Here is a 26,841-nt window from a genome sequence, read left to right as displayed (position 1 = left end):
TCTTTAAAACAATGTAATTGTTGGAGTTCAGGTGTTTGACTATTGATGGGTGACTAGGTGCATTCTATTTTAATTTTTATACATTTTTTATTTTACCACCTTTTTCTCCCCAATTTTGATCTTGTCTCCTCTCTGCAACTCCCCAACGGGCTCGGAGGCAAAGGTCGAGTCATGCGTCCTCCGAAACATGACACGCCAAACCACGCTTCTTAACACCCGCCTGCTTAACCTGGAAGCCAGCCGCACCAATGCGTCGGAGGAAACACTGTTCAACTGACGACTGAGGTCAGCCTGCAGGTGCCTGGCCCGTCACTAGAGCGCGATGAGCCAAGTAAAGCCCCCCCGGCCAAATTGTGCACCGCCCTATGGGACTCCCGATCAAGGCCGGTTGTGATACAGCCCGGGATCAAGCTCGGGGCTGTAGTGATGCCTCTAGCACTGCGAGGCAGTGCTTTAGACCGCTGTGCCACTCGGGAGGCCCGCCTGTACTTCTCGTAATAACAGCAATAGTCATGAATTGGATTGGTTTTGCACTCCTGCAAGTGCTCAAAGTGCTTAAATGACAAGGGGAAACGCACCTCATCTGATCCATAAACCAGTAGCCTCCATTAGTTCCTACCCCGTACTGTGTATTGTGTGGTGGTTGTGATGTGTCTGTGCATTGACGTGTGTGTCCTGTGTCTCCTTTCTCTGCAGCCAGTGCATCAATCAGATCCTGGAGAGTGTCCACCACATGCACCAGCATGACATTGTGCACAGGGACCTCAAGGTGAGTCATCTATCACCATGGCAACGCAACACCTGGGGGGGCTGAGTCATCATGCCCCCGCCCCCAAATCCCTCCCACTGGCAACCCTACCGACTCATATGAACAAATGTGTGTATATGAATACCAATGAAAACGTAAACAAAATTCCACACACACGTAAGCAAATAAAAACATTGAATTCTTTGGACGTCAGAGAGAGTGGTGACATTTGCAAAAATGTCTAAAAACTATTTATTTTGCTTTGTCATTATGGGGTATTGTGTGTAGATTAATGAGGGATGTTTTTTGTTTGTTGCCATTTTAGAATTTTATTTATTTATTTTTATTTCACCTTTATTTAACCAGGTAGGCAAGTTGAGAACAAGTTCTCATTTACAATTGCGACCTGGCCAAGATAAAGCAAAGCAGTTCGACAACATACAAAAACACAGAGTTACACATGGAGTAAAACAACATACAATCAATGATGCAGTAGAAAAAAATAAATATATATATATATAAAATTAAAAAAAATTAAATAAAAAAAATAATAAGAATAAGGTTGTAACGCAACAAAATGTGGAAAAAGTCAAGGGGTCTGAATATGTTCTGAATGCACTGTATGCCAAATTATTATTGTTATGTGTATTGACATAGAAATACGTCCAGCCTAACACACAAGTCAAGTGATACCATGTTACTAACCTGTGAAACTTTTATTGTTTTGATACTCATGACCCCTATCGACAGGGGGGTTACAAATAAGTGATAGACCACACTATGGGTAATCCTATACCCCAGGTGGTTCCTGGAGCCAGGTATTCCATGCAAGGCTATACAGTTGCCTGACATTTTGTCATGCAAATAAGCCATGGCTAGCCAACATCATCAGACATTGGTAAAATGTGTGAAAATATCCAGTAGGCCAGCATGCCGGAGTCGCCTCTTCACTGTTGACGTTGAGACTGGTGTTTTGTGGGTACTATTTAATGGAGCTGCCAGTTGAGGCCTTGTGAGGCATCTGTTTCTTAAACTAGAAACTAAAGGTACTTGTCCTCTTGCTCAGTTGTGCACCAGGGCCTTCCACTCCTCTTTCTATTGTGGTAAGAGCCAGTTTGCGCTGTTCTGTGAAGGGAGTAGTACAGTCGTGGCCAAAAGTTTTGAGAATGACACAAATATTAATTCTCAAAGTCTGCTGCCTCCGTTTGTATGATGGCAATTTGCATATACTCCAGAATGTAATGAAGAGTGATCAGATGAATTGCAATTAATTGCAAAGTCCCTCTTTGCCATGCAAATGAATTGAATCCCCAAAAAACATTTCCACTGCATTTCAGCCCTGCCACAAAAGGACCAGCTGACATCATGTCAGTGATTCTCTCGTTAACACAGGTGTGAGTGTTGACGAGGACAAGGCTGGAGATCACTCTGTCATGCTGATTGAGTTCGAATAACAGACTGGAAGCTTCAAAAGGAGGGTGGTGCTTGGAATCATTGTTCTTCCTCTGTCAACCATGGTTACCCGCAAGGAAACACGTGCTGTCATCATTGCTTTCCACAAAAAGGGCTTCACAGGCAAGGATATTGCTGCCAGTAAGATTGCACCTAAATCAACCATTTATCGGATCATCAAGAACTTCAAGGAGAGCGGTTCAATTGTTGTGAAGAAGGCTTCAGGGCACCCAAGAAAGTCCAGCAAGCGCTAGGACCGTCTCCTAAAGTTGATTCAGCTGCGGGATCGGGGCACCACCAGTACAGAGCTTGCTCAGGAATGGCAGCAGGCAGGTGTGAGTGCATCTGCACGCACAGTGAGGCGAAGACTTTTGGAGGATGGCCTGGTGTCAAGAAGGGCAGCAAAGAAGCCACTTCTCTCCAGGAAAAACATCAGGGACAGACTGATATTCTGCAAAAGGTACAGGGATTGGACTGCTGAGGACTGGGGTAAAGTCATTTTCTCTGATGAATCCCCTTTCCGATTGTTTGGGGCATCCAGAAAAAAGCTTGTCCGGAGAAGACAAGGTGAGCGCTACCATCAGTCCTGTGTCATGCCAACAGTAAAGCATCCTAAGACCATTCATGTGTGGGGTTGCTTCTCAGCCAAGGGAGTGGGCTCACTCACAATTTTGCCTAAGAACACAGCTATGAATAAAGAATGGTACCAACACATCCTCCGAGAGCAACTTCTCCCAACCATCCAGGAACAGTTTGGTGATGAACAATGATGGATGATGATGCATGATGGAGCACCTTGCCATAAGGCAAAAGTGATAACTAAGTGGCTTGGGGAACAAAACATCGATATTTTGGGTCCATGGCCAGGAAACTCCCCAGACCTTAATCCCATTGAGAACTTGTGGTCAATCCTCAAGAGGCGGGTGGACAAATAAAAACCCACAAATTCTGACAAACTCCAAGCATTGATTATGCAAGAATGGGCTGCCATTAGTCAGGATGTGGCCCAGAAGTTAATTGACAGCATGCCAGGGCGGATTGCAGAGGTCTTGAAAAAGAAGGGTCAACACTGCAAATATTGACTCTTTGCATCAACTTCATGTAATTGTCAATAAAAGCCTTTGACACTTATGAAATGCTTGTAATTATACTTCAGTATTCCATAGTAACATCTGACAAAAATATCCAAAGACACTGAAGCAGCAAACTTTGAAAATGAATATGTATGTCATTCTCAAACTTTTGGACAGTTTCTTGGCAATTAATCACATGGAATAGCCTTCATTTCTCAGAACAAGAATAGACTGATGAGTTTCAGATGAAAGTTATTCGTTTCTAGCCATTTTGAGGCTGTAATCGAACCCACGAATGCTGATGCTCAAGATACTCAACTAGTCTAAAGAAGGCCAGTTTTATTGCTTCTTTAAACAGTTTTCAGCTGTGCTAACATAATTGCAAAAGGGTTTTCTAATGATCAATTAGCCTTTTAAAATGATAAACTTGGATTAGCTAACACAACGTGCCATTGGAACACAGGAGTGATGGTTGCTGAAAATGGGCCTCTGTATGCCATTCTGCCATTTCCAGCTACAATAGTCATTTACAACATTAACAATGTCTACACTGTATTTCTGATCAATTTGATGTTATTTTAATGGGCAGAAACAAGGAAATTCCTAAGTGACCCCAAACTTTTGAACGGTAGTGTATATGTCACAGAGTTTGCCCCACGAGAGTGCACATGCGCAGTTGTTGCCCATCTCCACTGTTGTTGCAGTTGGCCACATAAAATAATTATCTAAAATAATCTCAATCATTTTAGGTAGAAAAGTACAAATTTCCTGTCTCAAAACCAATGGTACTTTTGCTAAAGAAAAGCTAATTCGGCCATACGCTTTCAATAAAAAAAAGAATTTTCTCAATGGCTTGTTGACTGACAACATAGCAGAGTTAGCAGTGCACAAAGATACGTCACGAGACTCATTCCAGTTGTAGACTGCAGGGAGAGAGAGGGAGAAGGCAAACTCAACCAAACTAATTTCAAGGTATGGAATCATTTGGGAAATGTGTGATTTTAGGTCAACTTCTCCTTCAATAAACTGATTGACTGCCATGACTGACAGTAGACTGACCTGGATGCCATTGTGGATGAAGCCCCTGCGGTAGCGGGCTGGTCTGAGGTGAGGGTACTCCTCTGTGCTGGTCACCTTGATGCCCCACACTGACTTCCAGGCCTCGTACAGCTGGCTGTGGACGGGGTAGACCCCTGAGTGGTGGGGGGCCACAGCATAGCCCAAGTCTGTAGGAATCCCATGCTCCTGAAGGGGAAGAGGGGGGTGGGGATAGATATGAGACAGAGAGAAAGATGGATGTCAGAAGTGTCTAGGGACAGGAGGGACACCCAGAACAAATTGCAATAACAAACGTGATGAAATTGCCATTTTAATGATCAATGAATGAGTCACCGTCTGCTTCAAAACAAACACGCAGCAGAAAAAATAATGTGCAACTTCTCCACTGGAGGGCAACATAGCCCTGCTTGGTCTACAAATCACTACACTGTAAAAAAGGCAACAGTCAGGAAGCTCAGTAGGAGCTTAAATCCTTTAGAGCAGGGCTTTCCAACCATGTTCCTGGAGAGCTACCGTCCTGTAGGTTTTCATTCCAACCCTAATCTAGCACACCTGATTCTAATAATTAGCTGGTTGATAAGATTAAATCAGGTTATATACAACTGGGGTTGGAGCAAAAACCTACAGGTGGGTAGCTCTCCAGGAACAAAGTTTGAGAGCCCAGCTTTATAGACTAACACAAATGCATCAAACTGAATGAATAGTGTGGTACCGTGGCACTGTGCCCCTCGCTGGCAGAACACAGAGTGCTGGGAATGCTTAAAGCTAGAATCCGCAGTTGCAACATACATTTCTTTTTACTTATAAATGAATGATACCCATTGATTTTTGAAGAATATAACTTATAAAAGCCTCATGAGCTTAGTTCAACTGTGGTACCCCTACAGAACCCAGAATATATACTTGTCTGACTCAACATTAATGTATACAAACACTGTACAATTTGGTTTGACATTCGATATCGCAATGGGACTTAAACTCAAAACAACTATAAATTGTAGAAATTCCTACACAAATATTTAAAGCATTTAATGAAACAACTAAAAGATGTGCAACATGAAATTATTGTCCCATTTACATTGTGTAATTTATTTACGGTCCCTAACTAGCCCCACAGAGTATACAAAGTCAAACCAACTTTGCCACCGTTGCACACCGGCCAGGTGAAGCTAATTGGCGAAAGAAGTTGGCTAGCTTGCTCATTGAGGCTCATTAAGCCGTGATGAAGGACCCACTACCCTCTCTCTCCCCCCTGACCACTCAGAGACACGGTCCATCACTGTCAGCCAGAAGGGCAGCTGTATGGCAGCAGGGATTACTGAGAGGGGACACTGCTGCTGGTTAGTATTCACCTCACACACACACCCGCTGACACCGTCTGCTCCCTGGGCCCAGGCCCCTGACTCCCTATGCCACTCACTTCATCAACACGCACAGCTGCCTTGGGGGCAGCATGCTTCTCACTACATCAACAAGGCAGCCTTGGGGGCATCTTTTGCACCAATGTCTGCAAGCCATGTTACTGTACATTAAGAAAGGGCCTTATTTGACTTTTATTTGGCATATGGCCAAGTCCCCAGACTCTAACATACAAGCTGAAGCACAAGGATATTGGATGGTAGATATATATATATATTCATTCATTGTGCATATGAAATGACAGGTAATCGCTCACAAGGAAAAATCCACAACGGCCAGCATCCAGGAATTCAATTACCACTCACCATTTGGATCAACAAGGCCATAACTACATGCCTAACTACGATGCGTTGAGGATAAGCATACTGTATGCATGGCATCTTACCAGAGAGAGCTATAGTATGATTAGGATGCTTGGTATCCACGGACACCCACTCACCTGGGCAAACAGCATGTTGAGCCTCATTTGCTCAGCCAGCACGCTGACGTTGTGGAACAGGTGGGGCTGCATGTGACTCCACATGTGGGGGAACCACCAGAACTCCTTCCTGTGTCTTAGCAGCATGTCATCTCCCCGGTCCTCCTCGTCTGTGCCTGGAGGGGTAGGGAGGAGAAAGGGAGCAGAGAAGGAGGGAGGAGGGGGAGGGAAGGAAATAATGGGTACAGAGAGTTTCTCAATGTCACCATCCAACTCAGAATCTACAGTGACACTGTCTAGTACAGGGTATGTTTTGTTTTTTCACTTCGAGATGCCCTCACCTGTGTGATAGAACTTTCCAGAGAAGCCGAGGTTGAAGGTAAAATTGGGGACCAGCATTCGCAGCTTGTTTTGCGTTTTGAGCAAGGCCTGCAAACGAGGACATGACAGAGGAATAGGATTTATATTCACAATTGCAGTTATTAGCTTTAAAAACGATCATGTTGCTGACAAACTTAAAGGCCCAGAGCAGTTAAAAACATGATTTTCCTGTGTTTCATATACATTTCCACACAATGTCGGAATTATACTTCGAAATTGTGAAAATGATAATACCTAGGGCTATTTCGGTGACCGTTTTACCGCCACACCAGCGGTCACGAGTCATGAAGGCAGTCAAATTCCACATGACTGTTTAGTCACGGTAATTAGGATTCTCCAAGCTCTGATGCTGCTGATGCTAAAGCGTGGTGCTAAAGCTTAAAAGGGTGTGAACGATGCTGAATGGGTGTATGGCATATGGCCAAGTCCCCAGACTCTAACATACAAGCTGAAGCACAAGGATATTGGATGGTATATATATATATATTCATTCATTGTGCAAAGTCTTCCCTGTGGCTCAGTTGGTAGAGCATGGTGTTTGCAATGCCAGCATGGTGTGTGCAACGCCAGGGTTGTGAGTTCGATTCCCACGGGGGGCCAGTACAAAAAAAAAGTATATGCATGAAATGAAATGTATGCATTCACTACTGTAAGTCGCTCTGGATAAGAGCGTCTGCTAAATGACTGAAATGTAAAATGTAAATGTAGACAAAGAGCTCTCCAGTAGGTGTACCAAAATATTCAAGGGAATTTTCTCAAAAGTGAGGTTACAAATGTATCAACTTTCAAAGCAGAATTACTTTCCCATTGTTCCTCAACTGTAGTGTATGATATACCATTTTCTCAGAGTCTTTACTTTTATCCAATAGAAAAAACACAATTTCAAAATGTTGCTACATAAGACCGAATCGAGCCGGTCAGTAACAGATCAAATCAAGAATAGTCTGATGGGTGACAATATTAGCCTATCACTGATATACCACCTGTGAATTATGCCCAGCGTAAGACAAGAAACAATGCCTTCGCAACTTTTACTAATCCTAGTCGCACACCTCATGTAGTCTAGCCCATAGGCCTATATGTTCTGATAACTTCTTCAAATTAAGCACATTAATCCGCTTTAAAACGGGTGTAAAGTCTAACTGGCATACATAAACAGCGGGTGAGTTTCAAGTTTGGAGAAGATAATTTTCACCATAAAAAAGCACCTTTATAATAAAAGCATTACATGCATAATTGCATTTGCAGTCACTTTTGATAATGGTGTTTTCCCACTAATGGAACGTTCGCGGTTATAGACTACTGCCGTGTGCGCATTGCTGCGCTTATAATGTTAAGTAATACCCTAATAGTTTATCAACATTTTAAGCTAAACGTTCAGAGCTGTTGAGTCAGCCACATTATGTAAAAAGTATTTTTTTTATGCTAGTGGTTGTATTAATTTGAGATCTATCACATCCCACAACTGTCCTGTACTATGTTTGGAATATTTATTTATAGCACAGAATAGGTCAACTTTTGTACTATGGGGGATAGTAGATTGACATAGGCTCGTGCTTTTGCTGTTCATTAGGCCTACTCATCTTGTTGGCTGACGAAAAGTAAATGTGGACTGTTCTTCCAATATCTTCAATATGTATCTCGGAATTGGATAAGAAGGCGCACAGTTGGATGATGTGTCTGTCTTCACTTGTAGCTTCTGAGAATGACCTGATCAGGTGATGGAGAGCCATGTGAGTGAGAGGTGCTGCGGAGTGCGCAGCACTCCGGGAGAAGGGCACAACGCAGCACTCCGGGCCAAGGGCACAACAGCCACTGGTCGCAAAAAACAAGGATTTCTTTTAGGGTGCATTACGGCCACACAAAAGGGATGCCGCCGGGAAGTTGAGGCATTATCAAGTGCTTGTTAGATTGTGAATGGGAGACTGATGAAGTGTGTATAGCCTGCGCAAAAACAAAGCAGAGCTCATGCTTTTCAAGCAACTTTTATCAAATCATCATTAGAGTTGCATCACGCAGCCTAACAATATATTAAAAATCAAAACATATAGCCCAACGTTTGTAGAACAACTACAGTTACATTAATAACTCTAAATTAAGCAGATAGGAGTACATATTTATTTGTTAACCTCTCTTGGGCAGGTGGGACGCTAGCGTTCAACAGCCAGTGAAAAATCTGAGTGCCAAATTCAAAACCACAAAATGTCATAATTCAAAGTTCTCAAACAAAGGACTATTTTACACCATTTTAAAGGTACACGTCTCCTTAAAACCTCTTACATCTAGACGTTCCGCTAGCGGAACACCTGCTCCAATATCCAATGATAGGCGTGGCGCGAATTACAAATTCCTCAAAAATACAAAAACTTCCATTTTTCAAACATATGACTATTTTATACCATTTTAAAGACAAGACTCTCCTTTATCTAACCACACTGTCCGATTTCAAAAAGGCTTTACAGCGAAAGCAAAACATTACATTATGTCAGCAGAGTACCCAGCCAGAAATAATCAGACACCCATTTTTCAAGCTAGCATATAATGTCACAAAAAACAAAACCACAGCTAAATGCAGCACTAACCTTTGATGATCTTCATCAGATGACACGCCTAGGACATTATGTTATACAATACATGCATGTTTTGTTCAATCAAGTTCATATTTATATCAAAAACCAGCTTTTTACATTAGCATGTGACGTTCAGAACTAGCATTCCCACCGAACACTTCCGGTGAATTTACTAAATTACTCACGATAAACGTTCAAAAAAAACATAACAATTATTTTAAGAATTATAGATACAGAACTCCTTTATGCACTCGCTATGGCCGATTTTACAATAGCTTTTCGGTGAAAGCACATTTTGCAATATTCTGAGTAGATAGTACGCCATCACAAGCTAGCTATTTTGACACCCACCAAGTTTGACCCTCACCAAACTCCGATTTACTATTAGAAAAGTTTGATTACCTTTCCTGTTCTTCGTCAGAATGCACTCCCAGGACTTCTACTTCAATAACAAATGTTGGTTTGGTTCAAAATAATCCATAGTTATATCCAAATAGCGGCGTTTTGTTCGTGCATTCAAGACACTATCCAAAGGTGACGAAGGGTTACGCGCCCGACGCGTTTCGTGACCCAAAAAATTGTAAATATTCCATTACCGTACTTCGAAGCATGTCAACCGCTGTTTAAAATCAATTTTATGCAATTTTTCTCGTAAAAAAAGCGATAATATTCCGACCGGGAGTCGTTGTTTACGTTCAAAGACGAAAGAATAAAAACATGGGGTCGCCTCGTGCACGTGCCTCAGTCTCATAGTACTCTGACCGACCACTATCCAAACGCGCTAATGTTTTTCAGCCAGGGCCTGCAAAGCCACGATTCAGCTTTTTGCCGCCTTCTGAGAGCCTATGGGAGCCGTAGGAAGTGTCACGTAACAGCAGAGATCCCTTGTTTTGGATAGAGATGATCAAGAAGGCCAAGAAATGGTCAGACAGGGTACTTCCTGTACAGAATCTTCTCAGGTTTTGGCCTGCCAAATGAGTTCTGTTATACTCACAGACACCATTCAAACAGTTTTAGAAACTTTGCAGTGTTTTCTATCCAAAGCTAATAATTATATGCATATTCTAGTTTCTGGGCAGGAGTAATAATCAGATTAAATCGGGTACGTTTTTTATCCGGCCGTGAAAATACTGCCCCCTATCCATAACAGGTTAATGTAACCACATTGTCCGATTTCAAAAAGGCTTTATGGCGAAAGCATTATGTTAGGACAGTTCCAACACAAGAAAAAGCACACAGCCATTTTCCTAGCAAGGACAGGTGTCACAAAAAACAGAAAACCCCCTAAAATGATGCACTAACCTTTGACGATCTTCATCAGATGACACTCCTAGGACATCATGTTACACAATACATGTATTTTCTGCTCGATAAAGTTCATATTTATATCCATAAACCTCATTTTACATTGGCGCATGATGTTCAGAAAATATTTTGCCTCCAATACTGCCGGTGAATCAGCACAATAATTTACAAAAATACTCACCATAAACGTTGATAAAATATTAAACTGTTATTCAAAGAATTAAAGCACACTTTGCAATAATCTGAGTACTGCGCTCAGAAAAATACACTAGGCAATACAGATACCCGCCATTTTGGAGTCATCTAAAATCATAAATAGCATTAGAAATATTCACTTACCTTTGATGATCTTCATCAGAAGGCACTTCCAGGAATCCCAGGTCCACAATAAATGTTGCTTTGTTCGATAAAGTCCATAATTTATGTCCAAATAACTCCTTGTTGTTAGAAAATGTCACGATGAAAAGTAAAAAAAAGTTCTATTTACGTTCGTTCAAACATGTCAAACGTTGTATAGCATCAATCTTTAGGGACTTTATCACTTAGAACTTCAATAATATTCCAACCAGACGATTGCAATGTCTTGAAAAACGTTTTGGAACACAGCTAACTCTCACGTGAATGCGCGCCAATGAACGCCAGTACCTTCCTGAGTCAACAACTTCCAACTTCCTCTGTTCATCATAGACGCCTCAAACAACTTTCTAAAGACTGTTGACATCTAGTGGAAGCCTTAGGAAGTGCAAAATGAACCCTAAGTCACTGTGTGTTCGATAGGCAATGACTTGAAAGGACTACAAGCACCAGAATTCTCACTTCCTGGTTAGATTTTTCTCAGGTTTTTGCCTGCCATATGAGTTCTGTTATACTCACAGACATCATTCAAACAGTTTTAGAAGTTAGTTCTGAACATCACATGCTAATGTAAAAAGCTGGTTTTTGATATAAATATGAACTTGATTGAACAAAACATGCATGTATTGTATAACATAATGTCCTAGGAGTGTCATCTGATGAAGATCAAAGGTTAGTGGCTGTGTGATTATTTTTGGCAGGGTACTCTCCTGACATAATCTAATGTTTTGTTTTCGCTGTAAAGCCTGTAAAGCCTTTTTGAAATCGGACAACGTGGTTGGATTAACGAGAGTCTTATCTTTCAAATGGTGTAAAATAGTCATATGTTTGAGAAATTGAAGTTATAGCATTTTTTAGGTATTTGTATTTCGCGCCACGCGATTCCACTGGCTGTTGAATAGGGTGGGACGCTAACGTCCCACTGGCCCAGAGAGGTTAAGAAAATAGAGTTAAATAAACTGAAGTTACAATGAAATAGCAATAACGAGGCGAAATACTGGGGGTACCGTTACCGAGTCAATATGCAGGGGTACAGGTTAGTTGACTACGCATAGATAATAAACAGCGAGCAGTGTAAAAACAAGGGGGGGGTTGTTGTCCTGGCACCACGCTGCCAGCTTGACCTCCTCCCTATAGGCTGGCTCATCATTGTCGGTGATCAGGCCTACCACTGTTATGTCATCAGCAAACTTAACAATAGTTTTGGAGTCGTGCTTGGCCACACAGTCGTGGGTGAAGAGGGAGTACAGGAGGGGACTAAGTACACACCCCTGAGGGGCCCCAGTGTTGAGGATCAGCGTGGCAGATTTGTTGTTGCCTACCCTTACCACCTGGGGGCGGCCCGTCAGGTGTTTAGTCCCAGGGTAATTAGCTTAGTGATGAGCTTTGAGGGCACTATGGTGTTGAACGCTGAGCTGTAGTCAATGAACAGCATTCTAACATAGGTGTTTCTTTTGTCCAGGTGGGAAAGCACTGTGTGGCGTGCGATTGGGATTGCGTCATTTGTGGATCTGTTGGGGCGGTATGTGAATTGGACTGGGTCTAGGCTAGGGTTTCCGGGACGATGGTGTTGATGTGAGCCATGAACAGCCTTTCAAAGCACTTCATGGCTACCGACGTGAGTGCTACAATGTGGGAGTCATTTTGGCAGTTTACCTTCAATTTCTTGGGCACAGGGACTATAGTGGTGTGCTTGAAACATGCAGGTATTGCAGACTCGGTCAGGGAGAGGTTGAAAATGTCAGTGAAGACACTTGCCAGTTGGTCCGCGCATGCTTTGAGTACACGTTAATCTGTCTGAATGTTGACCTGTTTAAAGGTCTTGCTCACATCAGCTACAGAGAGCATGATCACACAGTTGTCCGGAACAGCTGGTGCTCTCAAGCATGCTTCAGTGTTGCTTGCCTCGAAGCGAGCATAAAAGGGCATTTAGCCTGTCTGGTAGGCTCAAGTCACTGGGAAGCTTGCAGCTGGATTTCCCTTTGTAGTCCATAATATACTGCTCAAAAAAATAAAGGGAACACTTAAACAACACAATGTAACTCCAAGTCAATTACACTTCTGTGAAATCAAACTGTCCACTTAGGAAGCAACACTGATTGACAATACATTTCACATGCTGTTGTGCAAATGGAATAGACAACAGGTGGAAATTATAGGCAATAAGCAAGACACCCCCAATAAAGGAGTGGTTCAGCATGTGGTGACCACAGACCACTTCTCAGTTCCTATGCTTCCTGGCTGATGTTTTGGTCACTTTTGAATGCTGGCGGTGCTTTCACTCTAGTGGTAGCATGAGACGGAGTCTACAACCCACACAAGTGGCTCAGGTAGTGCAGCTCATCCAGGATGGCACATCAATGCGAGCTGTGGCAAGAAGGTTTGCTGTGTCTGTCAGCGTAGTGTCCAGAGCATGGAGGCGCTACCAGGAGACAGGCCAGTACATCAGGAGACGTGGAGGAGGCCGTAGGAGGGCAACAACCCAGCAGCAGGACCGCTACCTCCGCCTTTGTGCAAGGAGGAGCACTGCCAGAGCCCTGCAAAATGACCTCCAGCAGGCCACAAATGTGCATGTGTCTGCTCAAACGGTCAGAAACAGACTCCATGAGGGTGGTATGCGGGCCCGACATCCACAGGTGGGGGTTGTGCTTACAGCCCAACACCGTGCAGGACGTTTGGCATTTGCCAGAGAACACCAAGATTGGCAAATTCGCCACTGGCGCCCTGTGCTCTTCACAGATGAAAGCAGGTTCACACTGAGCACGTGACAGACGTGACAGAGTCTGGAGACGCGGTGGAGAACGTTCTGCTGCCTGCAACATCCTCCAGCATGACCGGTTTGGCGGTGGGTCAGTCATGGTGTGGGGTGGCATTTCTTTGGGGGGCCGCCCAGCCCTCCATGTGCTCGCCAGCGGTAGCCTGACTGCCATTAGTTACCGAGATGAGATCCTCAGACCCCTTGTGAGACAATATGCTGGTGCGGTTGGCCCTGAGTTCCTCCTAATGCAAGACAATGCTAGACCTCATGTGGCTGGAGTGTGTCAGCAGTTCCTGCAAGAGGAAGGCATTGATGCTATGGACTGGCCCGCCCGTTCCCCAGACCTGAATCCAATTGAGCACATCTGGGACATCATGTCTCGTTCCATCCACCAACGCCACGTTGCACCACAGACTGTCCAGGAGTTGGCGGATGCTTTAGTCCAGGTCTGGGAGGAGATCCCTCAGGAGACCATCTGCCACCTCATCAGGAGCATGCCCAGGCGTTGTAGGGAGGTCATACATGCACGTGGAGGCCACACACACTACTGAGCCTCATTTTGACTTGTTTTAAGGACATTACATCAAAGTTGGATCAGCCTGTAGTGTGGTTTTCCACTTTAATTTTGAGTGTGACTCCAAATCCAGACCTCCATGGGTTGATAAATTGGATTTCCATTGATTATTTTTGTGTGATTTTGTTGTCAGCACATTCAACTATGTAAAGAAAAAAGTATTTAATAAGATTATTTCTTTCATTCAGATCTAGGATGTGTTGTTTAAGTGTTCCCTTTATTTTTTTGAGCAGTGTAGTTCGCAAGCCTTGCCACATCCGACGAGCATCAGAGCCGGTGTAGTATTAATCAATCTTAGTCCTGTATTGACGCTTTGCCTGTTTGATGGTTCGTTTGAGGGCATAGCGGGATTTCTTATAAGCGTCCAGATTAGTGTCCCGCTCCTTGAAAGCGGCAGCTCTAGCCTTTAGCTCAGTGCGGATGTTGCCTGTAATCCATGGCTTCTGGTTCGGATATGCAAGTACGGTCACTGCTTGACAATCACCGGCTGACAAAATGTAGTGACCGCCACAGCCCTAATAATACCCTTTTAGTGTAAGAGCTGTTTGAAAAGACTGCATGACATTGCAGCCTGTTTTGGCGGGATGATGCTTTGGCCTGCCTGGTGAGACCAAAAAGAAAGAGAGTTCCAAACCTCTCTGCCAATAACAGCTAGTTTTCAGTTTTCCCCTTCCCACTCAGACCACGCCCAGACAGTCCTTGCAAAATGCTTGCCTGAGAAATCGGTCTTTGCTAAGAAGCTATTTTTGTTTGTTTTTGACCACTTTAATTGAAAACAATCACAGTAAGGTCCTTAATTGTTACCAGGAAATGATTTGATATTGAGACAAAAAACGGCTGCATTGGGCCTTTAACCACTAAAATGCAGATGCATCATACAAGTCCGAGTAGAAAGACATGTAATAAATAAATAAAAATATGTATTGTACCCATAAAGGGTAAAAAAAATTGCACATGTTGGGGTATTGTAAAGATTTTAATGGAATTGCAAAGCAAACCCGCGGAGCCCTGGAGTCCTGTTCAACAAATTCCCCAAACCGTCACACTTTATCAGCTATATCAGATGACTACGGCAGCATCCTCACACAAATCACAGCATGGGGAAAGAGATTGCTGCTCTGCCTCCACATATCAACCCAGAGCTGCAGAGCTATGCACTTTACCTCCACTGTTCAAGCCTCTGGGAGAGAGATAGCAGCTGTACCTGATAAGACCCAATCGCTGACTTATTTAAAGGGGTACTGATGTCCTTGAGCATGTGTGCATTCACTGTTTGTTTTCCTTGCAGATTAGGATGAGTGTGTGTGAGTGTTAGTGGGGTCTGAGGTTTGCTGACAGAGAGATGTCTCCCCACAGACATATCAAGAGATAATTCATGTCTGATGACAAGCGGCGATCAGTAACTGAACAGCAGCGTCTGATATCTTCTCCGTCTCCTCCAGCACCACAACAACTGATCCTCTTTTTCGAAAAGGCCTTCAGTGTTTCTGAGAAGGACATGGGAGAGGCTAAACTAAACAGGGGGATGAGGTATTGTCCTGTGGGCACACAGACAGAACTTGGTGCCAGCCTGGAAAAGAAGAGGTAGGGAGAGCTGGGGTAAGCAGAAGGGCAGATGGACAGAATGAGGGTGGGGTATTAGGGTTGGTCAGGGGGCCCTTGTCAGTCAGTCTCCACTGCAACTGATCTCCACCGTCTGTGTGCGCTTCTATTTCTTCTTCAGATCATTGACCTCAATATGCTTGAATTGTCTTGAGAAAAATCTAAAGACATTGTGAATTCCCCGGGCTGGCTAAAAACCTCACCCTGCAGTGATGATCTGACTTAAGCCTCTGGGCATTGGCTGACCCTACCTTAGACTGTCAACAGGACTCCCACCTGGCCTGCATAACAGGAGGATGATGAAAGGGGACATGGCCAAGGACAAACATCAGCAGCTGCCATTTACCATATGGGCAGAGAAATAGAAATGCCTATTTAAGATGCTAAGGTGAGAGAGTACCCATCCAACCGGAGTGAATATGGCAGCACTCCAAGTGCACTGTATGTAAATTCAACCATCTAAAGCAAATAGAGTATCGCTGACATTACATCGAAGGAGTCAACCATATCAAATGCACTGTGTGTGTGGGAAATCAGCTTTAGTGTTTAGGAGTCTGAGGCTGCACCCCCAGAGTGAGAATAGACGAGATTAGTGGTCCATTAAGGCATCAGCATGCTTCAGTTCCGCTGGCGGCTAGCCGAACGAGTGATAGGCAAATCGAACGAGTGTGCTCGCATACACCTTTAAAAGACATTCGCTTGAAAAACAAGAAAAAAGTAGCAACAGTACCGTTTGTCCATTTTGAGACGCCGTAGCCAGTATACACTTCCTATAGAAGTCAGAATTAATCGAAGATAAATCGGTCATAAATATGGACGTTTTTGCAGAGGAGATCTTAGTCGCGCAACTTTACATCTAACTAAGATGTTTGGTGCAGTATTTCTAAATGAAAAAATTTGCCTGAAAACGAGTCGTCTCTCGTTGAATGACAACAAAGACTTTACTGAAGAATCCCTATTGTTGACCAATCACTGACGAAGGGGCGTAGACTTTGGCTACCGACTTCAACTTGCCTCAAGAAAAAAACAAAGTCCAAAACAAACAAAAACGTCACAAAATGTTGTCATAATATATGCACAAACTCTTTCGAACTGTTTCGGCTGGGAAGCATGAGGACGCCTTTAGCCATGCCTTGTTTATGCCCTGCTACTCGCCTCACAACTGCTTGAGGTGATTAAAGCTGCTTTGTTGAACAGGTGGCCAGGTGGTAGTGCAGGAAGGCAACACAGCAGTAATTAAACTATAGTCTGCATGGCAACAGCCACAACGTTTTACACCATGTCAGGACAGGCGGAAGAAACCTGACCAAAATCTATGAGATTATCAACGCCCCTGCCCAGCTAGAGCTGTCCCGGTCAACTGTAAGTGCTGTTATGTGAAGTGGAAATGTCTAGGAGCAACAACGGCTCAGCTGCGAAGTGGTAGGCTACACAAGCTCACAGAACAGGACCGCCAAATTTGTCTGTCCTCGGTTGTAATACTCACTATGAGTTCCAAACTGCCTCTGGAAGCAACGTCAGCACAAGAACTGTTCGTTAGGAGCCTCATGAAATGGGTTTCCATGGCCGAGCAGCCGCACACAAGCCTAAAATCACCATGTTCAATGCCAAGCGTCGGCTGGAGTGCTGTAAAGCTCGCAGCCATTGGACACTGGCGTAGTGGAAACGCGTCTGACGGACGAATCCGAGTTTGGTGGATGCCAGGAAAACGCTATCTGCCCCAATGCATAGCTGCAACTGTAAAGTTTTGTGGAGGAAGAATAATGGTCTAGGGCTGTTTTTCATGGTTTGGGCTAGGACCCTTAGTTCCAGTGAAGGGAAATCTTAAAGCTACAGCATACAATGACATTTTAGACGATTCTGTGCTTCCAACTATGTGGCAACAGTTTGCGGAAGACCCTTTCCTGTTTCAGCATGACAATGCCCCTGTGCACAAAGCAAGGTCCGTACAGAAATGGTTTGTCAAGATCGATGTAGAAGAACTTGACTGGCCTGCACAGAGCCCTAACCTCAACCCCATCGAACACCTTTGGGATGAATTGGAAAGCCAACTGCGAGCCTAATCGCCCAACATCAGTGCCCGACCTCACTAATGCTCTTGTGACTGAATGGAAGCAATCCCAGCAGCAATGTTCCAACATCTAGTGGAAAGCCTTCCCAGAAGAGTGGAGGCTGTTATAGTAGCAAAGGGGGGACCAACTCCATGTTAATGCTCATGATTTTGGAAAGGAAGTGTCCACATACTTTTGGTCATGTAGTATAACTGTCTGGATCAATATGCTGTGGTGAAAACGTTATTTGGAAAGACATCAAATACATCTCAGCATCTTTAACACATTAGAAAGTGGTAAGTGGTTCCATTGACTTGATGCTTGAGAGACCAAGTTGGCTAATTCCTTTCAGAGAGGACCACTTCTGTTCAGAAGATTGAGGTGAGCAAAATCAATGGGCCATTCTTCCGACTACACTACCTTGGCTGTTCTATTCTGTGCTCCACAATTAATCCATATATACACATAATGTAATGTTGCTTTCTCCATTTAGAAAATGGCCTGAAAAGCATGTACCTGACTTGGCTGCCTGAGACGTCAATGGTCTATTAGTCATACAATTTCCACAGGAGCAATTAAGCAGAAATGTCTAACCGGTGGTGTGATAACTAAACACAGCGGCGGTGCCAACAGTACATTTCTCCTTCCATATGCAACTGCCTGGTACCAACCTGGTCAGGTTTAGTTGATGACAGGCTCATTAACTGACTGAATGACTCGTGGTTGCCCTGCACCTCCCCCTGCCCACCCCCCTACCACTTGTGGGGAAGGAGACACGCTCGGAGTGAGCAGGTCCCTTTTTGCTGAAGCGACAAGTTTGCCCCCTTGTACCGTCCCCCATTACTCTCTAAACTGCATCCCTGTTATCAGTGCTAAAGCCTAATTAATACTCCTATTATTTCCCATTAATTGTGTTAATTTAGTTTGATGCATTTGGCAGAGTGGCCCTCCAGGCAACGTGGCTCGCTTTTCTGCATTGCAAACTGCTGACGCGGGTTAAATTTGTTCAACAGCTATATAGAGCGGCGAGAAAACCCATTAAGAGAGCTGTGATGTACTGGAGCCTCTCACACATCCGTTTTTGTCACTTCAAATAAGGTTTTGTTTAAGACTGGAAAAGCCTTAACGTCGTCCAGCGGTGGTTTTCTCAAAGTGAAGTGAACACATGTAAATCTAAACCTATTTGACACAGTAGCATGCTAACAACCAGATAAAATACTTACGAGACTAACGGCAGAAGAGACAGATCCTGTTGCCATTCATCCTAATAAATGCTAGCCTTTATTCGGCCTTGCCTTAGTAGCAAGTCACACCTTACGGAGAATGGCATTTGAAATCAATATGTTCAACCGTGTGTCCCATGGTGCAAGGAGTAGGAAAGACGCACTTTCTTAAAATCATCAAAGGGTGCTTTAACAGAAACATCTACACTTGTTAAGGTGACAGACTGAAATAATCTTCCTTTTTGGAATATTCTGTGTTTCTGCGTTATTAATAATCTTTACACAATCTTAATTACCACTGACAGTGAACCTAGGCAAATGAGTTGAGCCTCACATACAGGCCTACCGTGAGAGCAGAGAGGGAGTGTGTGAGAGAAAGAAAGACCGAGTGAACCCACCTCTACGTCGGTCACCTTCATGCGGGTGCCCTCCTTGCCCACGAAGATGTCGTCCACGTCCACCAGCAGGTGGCGCTCCAGCGAGAGGCAGAGCCGCTTGCCCGTCAGGTAGGCGATGGCATCCACAAACACCAGCTTGTGCAGCCAGTAGGACAGGTTGTTTCCAAACAAGACCCTCTGGATGCCGTCGTGAAGCCCCAGGTCCTGGACCACGGTGGAGTGCATAGCCCTGAGTGGCCCCAGGTGAGCCAGGGTGTCAGAGGACTTGGTGCTAGCCAGGAGGACAGGCTCGTAGGTCGAGTGGTTGGACTGGAACACGGTCCAGTCGTCCCCGGGAAGGGGGCCCTGCTCCACCTCATTAGGTCTGGTGATGTAGAGCAGAGGGGCGTTGGGGTTGATGCGGTAGTCCCTCAGGCCCAAGTGGGAGTGCAGAAAGAGAGGGAAGCCCTTGAGTTGGGCACTGAGCAGCGAGTTCTCGTTGGCCTTGAAGAAGCCGATAATGCCTACACTGTACTCCACGCAGTACTTGTCCAGCAGGTCGCGGTTCCAGGCGTCCAGGTTGACGTACTTCAGTAAGTTCTCATAGATAACGAGGGCGTAGCGGCCGCGGTTGCGCTCAGTCAGCGTGGGCATGTCTCCCTTCCCCGGGGCGATCTCAGTGCGGTAGCGGAAGCGGCTGGACTCCAGGATGGCCACGATCTCCTGGCCCAGCTGAGAGTAGATGCTCTCTACAAACACCAGCACCACCGGGTCCGTACGAGAGTTGTCCATGGCCTTCACCTGGCGCAGTCGACCCGAGCGAGGCAGGAAGAGGGGCGCTCGCTGCCCCCCTCCCACAGCCACCGGCACCCCCCCGCAGTCACTGAAGGGCAACGGGGGTGCCTCCTTGATCTTGGGGCTGTTGCTGACGTAGTAGGCCAGGAAGGCCATGGAGAGGAGGCAGAAGACGATGAGCGCCAGGATGAGGCGATGGAGCTCCAGTTGCCTGACGCCCCGCACCAGCTTCCACAGGCTGGCCACCATGGCCGCAGCACGACAGGGTCAGAGCAGAAGGCAGCGCCGGGGACGGACAGCAGCGTGGCACAGCAGCGGGCAGGGACACAAGAAGAGGAGGAGGAGGAGGAGGGTTGAGCTCCAGACACTGGCACCAAGCTGTGCTGAGGAATAGCCATTTACGCTAGGTCACCATGGTCCCCATAGCCCATGACTCTCCGTCTGGGGCCCTGCTTGTCTCTCCACCTCTCTGGATGCAGGACGCGCTGCCTGCCTGGCTGGATGCTCTGACTCAGTCTGCGCTGGACTTAGGGCTCCCTCTACCTCTGCACTCTCCTCCCTCTCTCTCTCTTTTTTTCTTTCTCCCAGGCTCGCCCGTCCGCAGCTCTGCTACCGAAGAGGATTGGGTTTCTCTCTCTGTGTGTTCCTCACACTCCTCCTCCGCTTGCTCCCCTCCCCTCGGCGGATCTCTCTCCTTTCCCCGTCACTGAACACCACACCACTCCCTTGTACACATGTAAACACGGCCGTTATCAGGAGACGCTGGTTCTATCTCGACCCTACCGTCGGTGTGTGTGGGTGTGTAGCTCCTGCTCTCAGGTTCTGTGTGTGTGGCTGTACGTGTGCGTTACGTTCAGCAGCTTCTCGGCTGGGGGTCGGCGGGGCTGGGGCGCAGCCCTGAACACTGCCCCCTGTGGAGGCCCAGCCTGCTCATCTTGGGGGTGGCAGAGTGGAAAAAGCCTGAAGGAGGGGCAGAAAGAAAGAGAAAGAGAGCGAGAGAGAAAAAAGAGAGAGAGAGGGAGAAAAGAGAGAGTAGGAGTAGGGTTAGTGCACATCAGATCACACCATGTTCTCGTATCCAAAATGTGTCCTCAGGATAATGTCTTTCTCATGACAACGCAAAACAGAAATAGAAGGAAAAGTGGTGAAGCAGGGCCAACAAAGACAGTAATTCAATTAAAAGTACAAATACATGTAAACTTGACATTGATATACAAAAATAATTTGTTTGCACTTTCAAAAACTGCTCAGCTAATAGCATAATAAATCAAAGGCAGCTATAAAACCTTAAGGGTGTAACTTCCTGTCGGACTGAGTTGTTCCCAGTAGGTACACGTCGTCTGTTTGCTGACAGTGGCCTAAAACCCTACGTCTTCAGAGAACAAGTCAGAACATGAGGCAGGGTCAGTTGACTGATCTGATTTTATGATGCTTCCATATGGCCTAAAAATTGCAGTCTCGTGAATTTCCCACCAGGTCCCCTCCCCCAACTCAAAACCAGGCCATCTCCGAAGCCCTGTGTCATGAACACATTTTCTCATGGAGCCCAAAATAGCCACGCCAGAACCTGAACCAGAACCTCCCCCCGCACTCTCTTCCTCCACAAAGATAGCGTTACAGGTGTGAAAGGAAAACTCTGACCTTAAACGTGAATGATTATATGGCTGTGTGGGTGGGTGGCTGAGGGTGTTCACAATCTCAAATGTGGGCCAACGCTGCACAGCACAACATTTTGTTTACGATTGCAGCCGGTCGCACACAGACGCAGGCAGGGAGGGGAACTCAATGCTGCGAGAGCTGCTCACTGTCAGTGTGTTAGTAAACTGGGAAACATCTCCAGAACAACACCTGCCTTAAATGGGAGCCACCGGAGATTTAAGGCATTCCACCTGCAGTGGGCAGGGTTGATTCCACTGAGACCAGGTTACGAAACTAGCTCACGCAAATCCATACAGCAGCAGTGAAACAGTGTCTCAGTCCCTGCAGACTGGCTGGATCATTTATCACTGTGGGGGAACTGGAAGAAGCCAACATGGCGCTACAGTGCAAATACAAATATGTGGTTAACTGCAAAGAGCAAAACAAGTAGCCCATATCAGTTCGTTATCAACAAAAAATACAGACATTGAGTCCAAAGCCAAGACAGACTCTCACAGCCCTGCATTATAAACAGGATGCTGCAATCTATCAAAGTTTCCCTGACATGATCAATGTCAACCACCATGCCCCTACGCAACGTTCCCTGGGCAAGCACTTAAAGGATCATTTTTCTCTCAGAAGTGCTAACTAAGGCTTTAACAAAGGCACCTTGACCGAGCGAAACAACACACAGACAGAGAGAGATCCAGAATGGACAATGAGGAGCGACAAAGAAAAAGGTAAGCAAGAACTTAAGGAAGGAGAGAGAAAGATCTTGACAGAGACCCCCCCCCCGACTATGATGTAACAAGAGAAACCCTCATGGTGCTTCCGCTCTGAACCCCCCCCGCATCCCCCAACCCTCCGCCCCGACACAGAACCTCTCAGAGACATGGCGCTCTGGAGCGGACCTCCCTCCCTCAACGCAGACCCAATCCATCACCCTCAGTGTGAACAGCCTCACCTCGCTGACCACTTCCCCTCCAACTGGCTGCAGGGAGACAAATCACAACAACACAGGGTCCTCCTCCTCACACAGGGGCACAGAGACTTGGTGAGGAGGCGCCACTGGGTTGGGCGGGCTAACGAAGGGAACGATGGGTCAGCGTCACCTTGTCCTCTGAAGTAATGTTTTGTTACTACTGCTCTCTGTAGAGAGGTGGTGGTCATACCTGGAACAGTATGGGGGGGGGGGTAATAACGAATAGGGTAAGGATCTGACTGAGACTGGGGGGTTAACAGAGGTATATAAGAGGTGGTAGGTTTGAGGTGATGTTATGACAGGAGGAAGCAGAGAGGTCTCACCTGAAAAAAGGCGTGTGTGTCTTATCTGACGAGGTCGGTCAGGCAGGAAAACCTGTGAGGGAGAGAGCAGAAAGAAAGAAAGAGAATATGAGAATGCAGTGCTGAGATTTCCCCATCTAAAGAGTGGGTGTTCAGTGCATCTTCTATCTACATAGTGCCCAGTCATCCTCCCAGCCACACAGACAAGCCTTCGGGTAAGAGAGAGAAAAACAGAAAGAGACAGAGCGTTTGACCCTGAACACAACCCTGAGTCCCACAGGGCTCCCAGTGAATCTGACAGATTTTACAGCTGACATTTAAGACAGAAACCGGCCCCAAGAGCAGGTCCAGGACAGTTAAGCCCAACGATGTGGGGGAGAGGAGAGAGGGAAATGAGCTGGTCACTGACCATTTCACACCAAGGCCAAACTGATTCATTGAGCTTCCTGCTCCGCTCCTCCTTATATAGTTTATAGAGAGCGCTCCCTTCCAGCTGCCTTCTGTCAGTAGCAGTGGCCCTGGGGCTATCGCCCTGAGCAGCTTATAAAGCCTAAATGCTGAGGCTGCTGACGGCCGGGAGGAGCAGGTTGAACCTTATTAGGTCCTCCACCTCACCCCGGGCTAGTCTGGCTCACACTGGGGAGGGAGGACTAAACCACAGAGAGAAGGAGAGACTCCGACTACTAATCCCACAGACCCCCACCCTGCTGCAGACTGGATCAGCAGACACAAACAGGGCAGCAGGTGGGAGCTGGGGAGGTATGTGGGAGGGGGGAGGTGTTCTCTCTCAAAGGTGTGTGAAAGAGAGATAAAGTGCGCAAGAGTATATTGGGCATCAAAAACAAACTGAACAAGCTCATCCTGAACGAGCACCGATCTGGAACAAAGCCCACAGATACATTTTTCCTAGAAAGAAAGGTAAGCCTTTCTCTTTCAAACCCTCTCCTTATTTTACTGCATCCTGACTATAGAAGCTACAGTATATAGAATGGCATGCAGATAAAGAGTGGAAATGAGGGGACTCTGACGACCTCTATCACAGGACCAGATGGGTTCCTGGGTTGGAAAGTCCCTGATAATACTTCAAATCACACAGAGCATTACATACCAAACTATCCATATGCCGGACAGATGCCCTGTTATTAATTCTGTTAGTTTAAATTATTGATGTATTTTCTTTACACTCGGAAGAGTGCAGCCATGTGTTTTTAGCGAGATAACACAGAGAAGCAGAGGGCAGAGGGAATGACAGATCAGACGATAACAGAGGTTATTAGATATAGAGAGGATTTAAGAATGCTGCAAGATTGTATGATAGCGAATAAGGCTCCAGTCTACGTAAGCACGCACGCACACACACACACACACCATTGCAGTCCTACACCTGGGTTTGCTCTTACGAGCGTCTCTATTAAGGACCAGCATGCATCCTGTCCACACCACTTGACTGACACCTGACCTGAGGCTATGGTATACCAGAGGGCCCGGCAGGAGGCTGCTGTTTCTACTGGTGCCTCACATTCCACAGATCCATCCAGGCAAGATGATGAGGAGTTGACCTAAGACACAGGTCTAGGATCAGATTACCCTACCCTAATAACTTTAACCACGGGGGGGACGAACGCATTGCTTACATCATTGTCTAGTGGCAAAAACTTCATCCTACCAAGTCAGTACATTCAATGCAGGAACCCACCGGTAGGGGGAGATAGGCCCACAGTAACACAATGACTGGGCTCCTTTGAAGGCAACAGGAGAGAAGGGCAGGGGACTGTTATGTGGCCCCAGGGGTGTCTTATTTATTCACTCACAGGTGTGTTGCCTCATGGTCAGTCTAACCTATGACTTATCTATCCAACACTTACAAAGAGCCTGACTGGAAGCCCTGATAATTGTGGTCAAAAAAGCGAAGCCTCAAATTGCATTTTGTGAGGGCCAATGGCAAGACCGAGTGCAATAGACTTAAAACGTTGCTCTTGGAGATCTAGGTTTAAACAATGAAATACTTTAAGTGGAGGTTACCATTAATATTTATCTCCTAAATAAGGCATAGGGTCCTTAGATTAGGGTACATGGCTGGCCTGAATTTAATCGGATAAATTGAGAGAAACTGTATATGTGCGGGTAATTCACCCAGCCGAAAGGATGGATCGAGAAGCCTGTTGCGTTGATCAGATGCATGTCCATCTACTGGAATATCAAGAGGGACGAGAACCACTGTGTTTGCTCTGTGAACCAAAAAGCAGACGGAACAAAGGGAAGAAAGGAAAACATGAAGTCCTCCCCCTCTTCAACCCTCCTCTGTTCGGACCCCGGGGTCATGCACCCAAAAGCCCAATCAGAGGAATGCTGACCATCAAATTCCGGGAGGCAATGCCCTCCCTCTCTCGCTCTCTCCATCCATCCCCCTAAGGGGTTCCAACAGAACAGCACGCCCGGTGGACTGTGAGCAGCGCTGACACCCAACATGAAACAAGCAGGCAGGAGGGTCTGTTGTATTTCTCTGCACGTTTGTTCCTTGTTGAGTGATCTTGGAATAAGGTTGTTCAGCAACGATGAGAGCGACAGATCTGCCGGTTTGTCCCAGTGTTACATGAAAGCTGAACTCTGTGTGTGTTTGTTTAGCGGGTTATGAATTTGTATGAGGTTCAATAGAAGAGCTCTCTCCTTTATCATACCGCAGGACTATAATGGAGTGTTCTGGACTCAGATAGGTCCCTCTTTTCATTCGTTTTCTCCTTCGTTGCCATGGAGTTTGTCTGGCATCAAACACTGTGGATATCTTCTCTTTAGCTGGAGGCCAGGCAAGAAGTCTATGGTAATAGATAGATTAGAACATGCTCTCCTATATTTTTTTTATAAATCGTATAAACTTCGGGCATTAAAACCTGGCCGGTTTCCCAATTACAGATTAAAACTAGTCCTGGACTTAAAGTCAATTTACAATGTAGATTCTCCATTGAGAATGCTTTTTAGTTTGGGACTAGGCTTTATCAGTGTCTGGGAAACCAGCCCCAAGGGTGCTACAAAGCCCATGAAAGCAAAAGTGGTAATCTATGGTATTTTAAATCGTACCTATCACTTGAGTTGACCATAAACCTCAGCTAATGTTCTACTACAACACGTACACAATTGAGTGCAATAATAAAACAGCAAAGGTCAACATCTAAAGGAAATGATAGTTAATAGATGGAGCTCATAGAAAGACCACGAACAATGATACAACCATTCTGATCATTATCTCATCCTGACAAGCTACGCTCTATTGGAGTTATGAGTAGATCATAACACGGACTGCTATGTGAGCCAGCACCGACTGTTAGAAACTCAGCAAAAAAAGAAACATCCTCTCACTGTCAACTGCGTTTATTTCCAGCAAACATAACAGGTGTAAATATTTGTATGAACATAATATGATTCAACAACTAAGACATAAACTGAACAAGTTCCACAGACATGTAACTAAAAGAAAATGAATAATGTGTCCCTGAACAAAGGGGGGGGGTCAAAATCATGCACAGAACGAGCAGTATGGCTGGTGGCATTGTCATGCTGGAGGGTCAACCCTCCAGGATGAGCCTGCAGGAAGGGTATCACATGAGGGAGGAGGATGTCTTCCCTGTAACGCACAGCATTGAGATTGCCTGCAATGACAAGAAGCTCAGTCCGATGATGCTGTGACACACCGCCCCAGATCATGACTGACCTTCCACCTCCAAATCGATCCCACTCCAGAGTACAGGCCTCGGTGTAACGCTCA

The 26,841-nt window shown here is 45.6% G+C and overlaps 1 protein-coding gene across 8 annotated transcripts in view; it reads right to left on the bottom strand.

Moving 5' to 3' along the window:
- The window catches only part of LOC106606834 (bifunctional heparan sulfate N-deacetylase/N-sulfotransferase 2), a 200,490-nt gene that overhangs the window by 8,010 nt on the left and 165,639 nt on the right, over window positions 1-26,841 (bottom strand). For 7 of the 8 annotated variants that reach the window (XM_045720750.1, XM_045720748.1, XM_045720747.1 and 4 more), the window contains 5 exons: window positions 23,103-23,154; window positions 19,386-21,119; window positions 6,511-6,598; window positions 6,191-6,345; window positions 4,333-4,518 (listed from right to left, as the gene is read on the bottom strand). In XM_045720750.1, coding sequence (XP_045576706.1) covers window positions 4,333-4,518; window positions 6,191-6,345; window positions 6,511-6,598; window positions 19,386-20,408 — 1,452 coding nt within the window. In that variant the 5' untranslated portion in view covers window positions 20,409-21,119; window positions 23,103-23,154. Of the gene's footprint in view, window positions 1-4,332; window positions 4,519-6,190; window positions 6,346-6,510; window positions 6,599-19,385; window positions 21,120-22,761; window positions 22,968-23,102; window positions 23,155-26,841 lie in introns of those variants that run through there. The other variant, XM_045720764.1, reaches the window with a different exon arrangement.

The sequence above is a fragment of the Salmo salar genome, chromosome ssa01 (genome assembly GCF_905237065.1).
Source record: "Salmo salar chromosome ssa01, Ssal_v3.1, whole genome shotgun sequence".
Classification (NCBI taxonomy): domain Eukaryota; kingdom Metazoa; phylum Chordata; class Actinopteri; order Salmoniformes; family Salmonidae; genus Salmo; species Salmo salar.
Note: the sequence above shows the minus strand (reverse complement) of the source record. Positions and strands in the feature narration are given on the sequence as shown.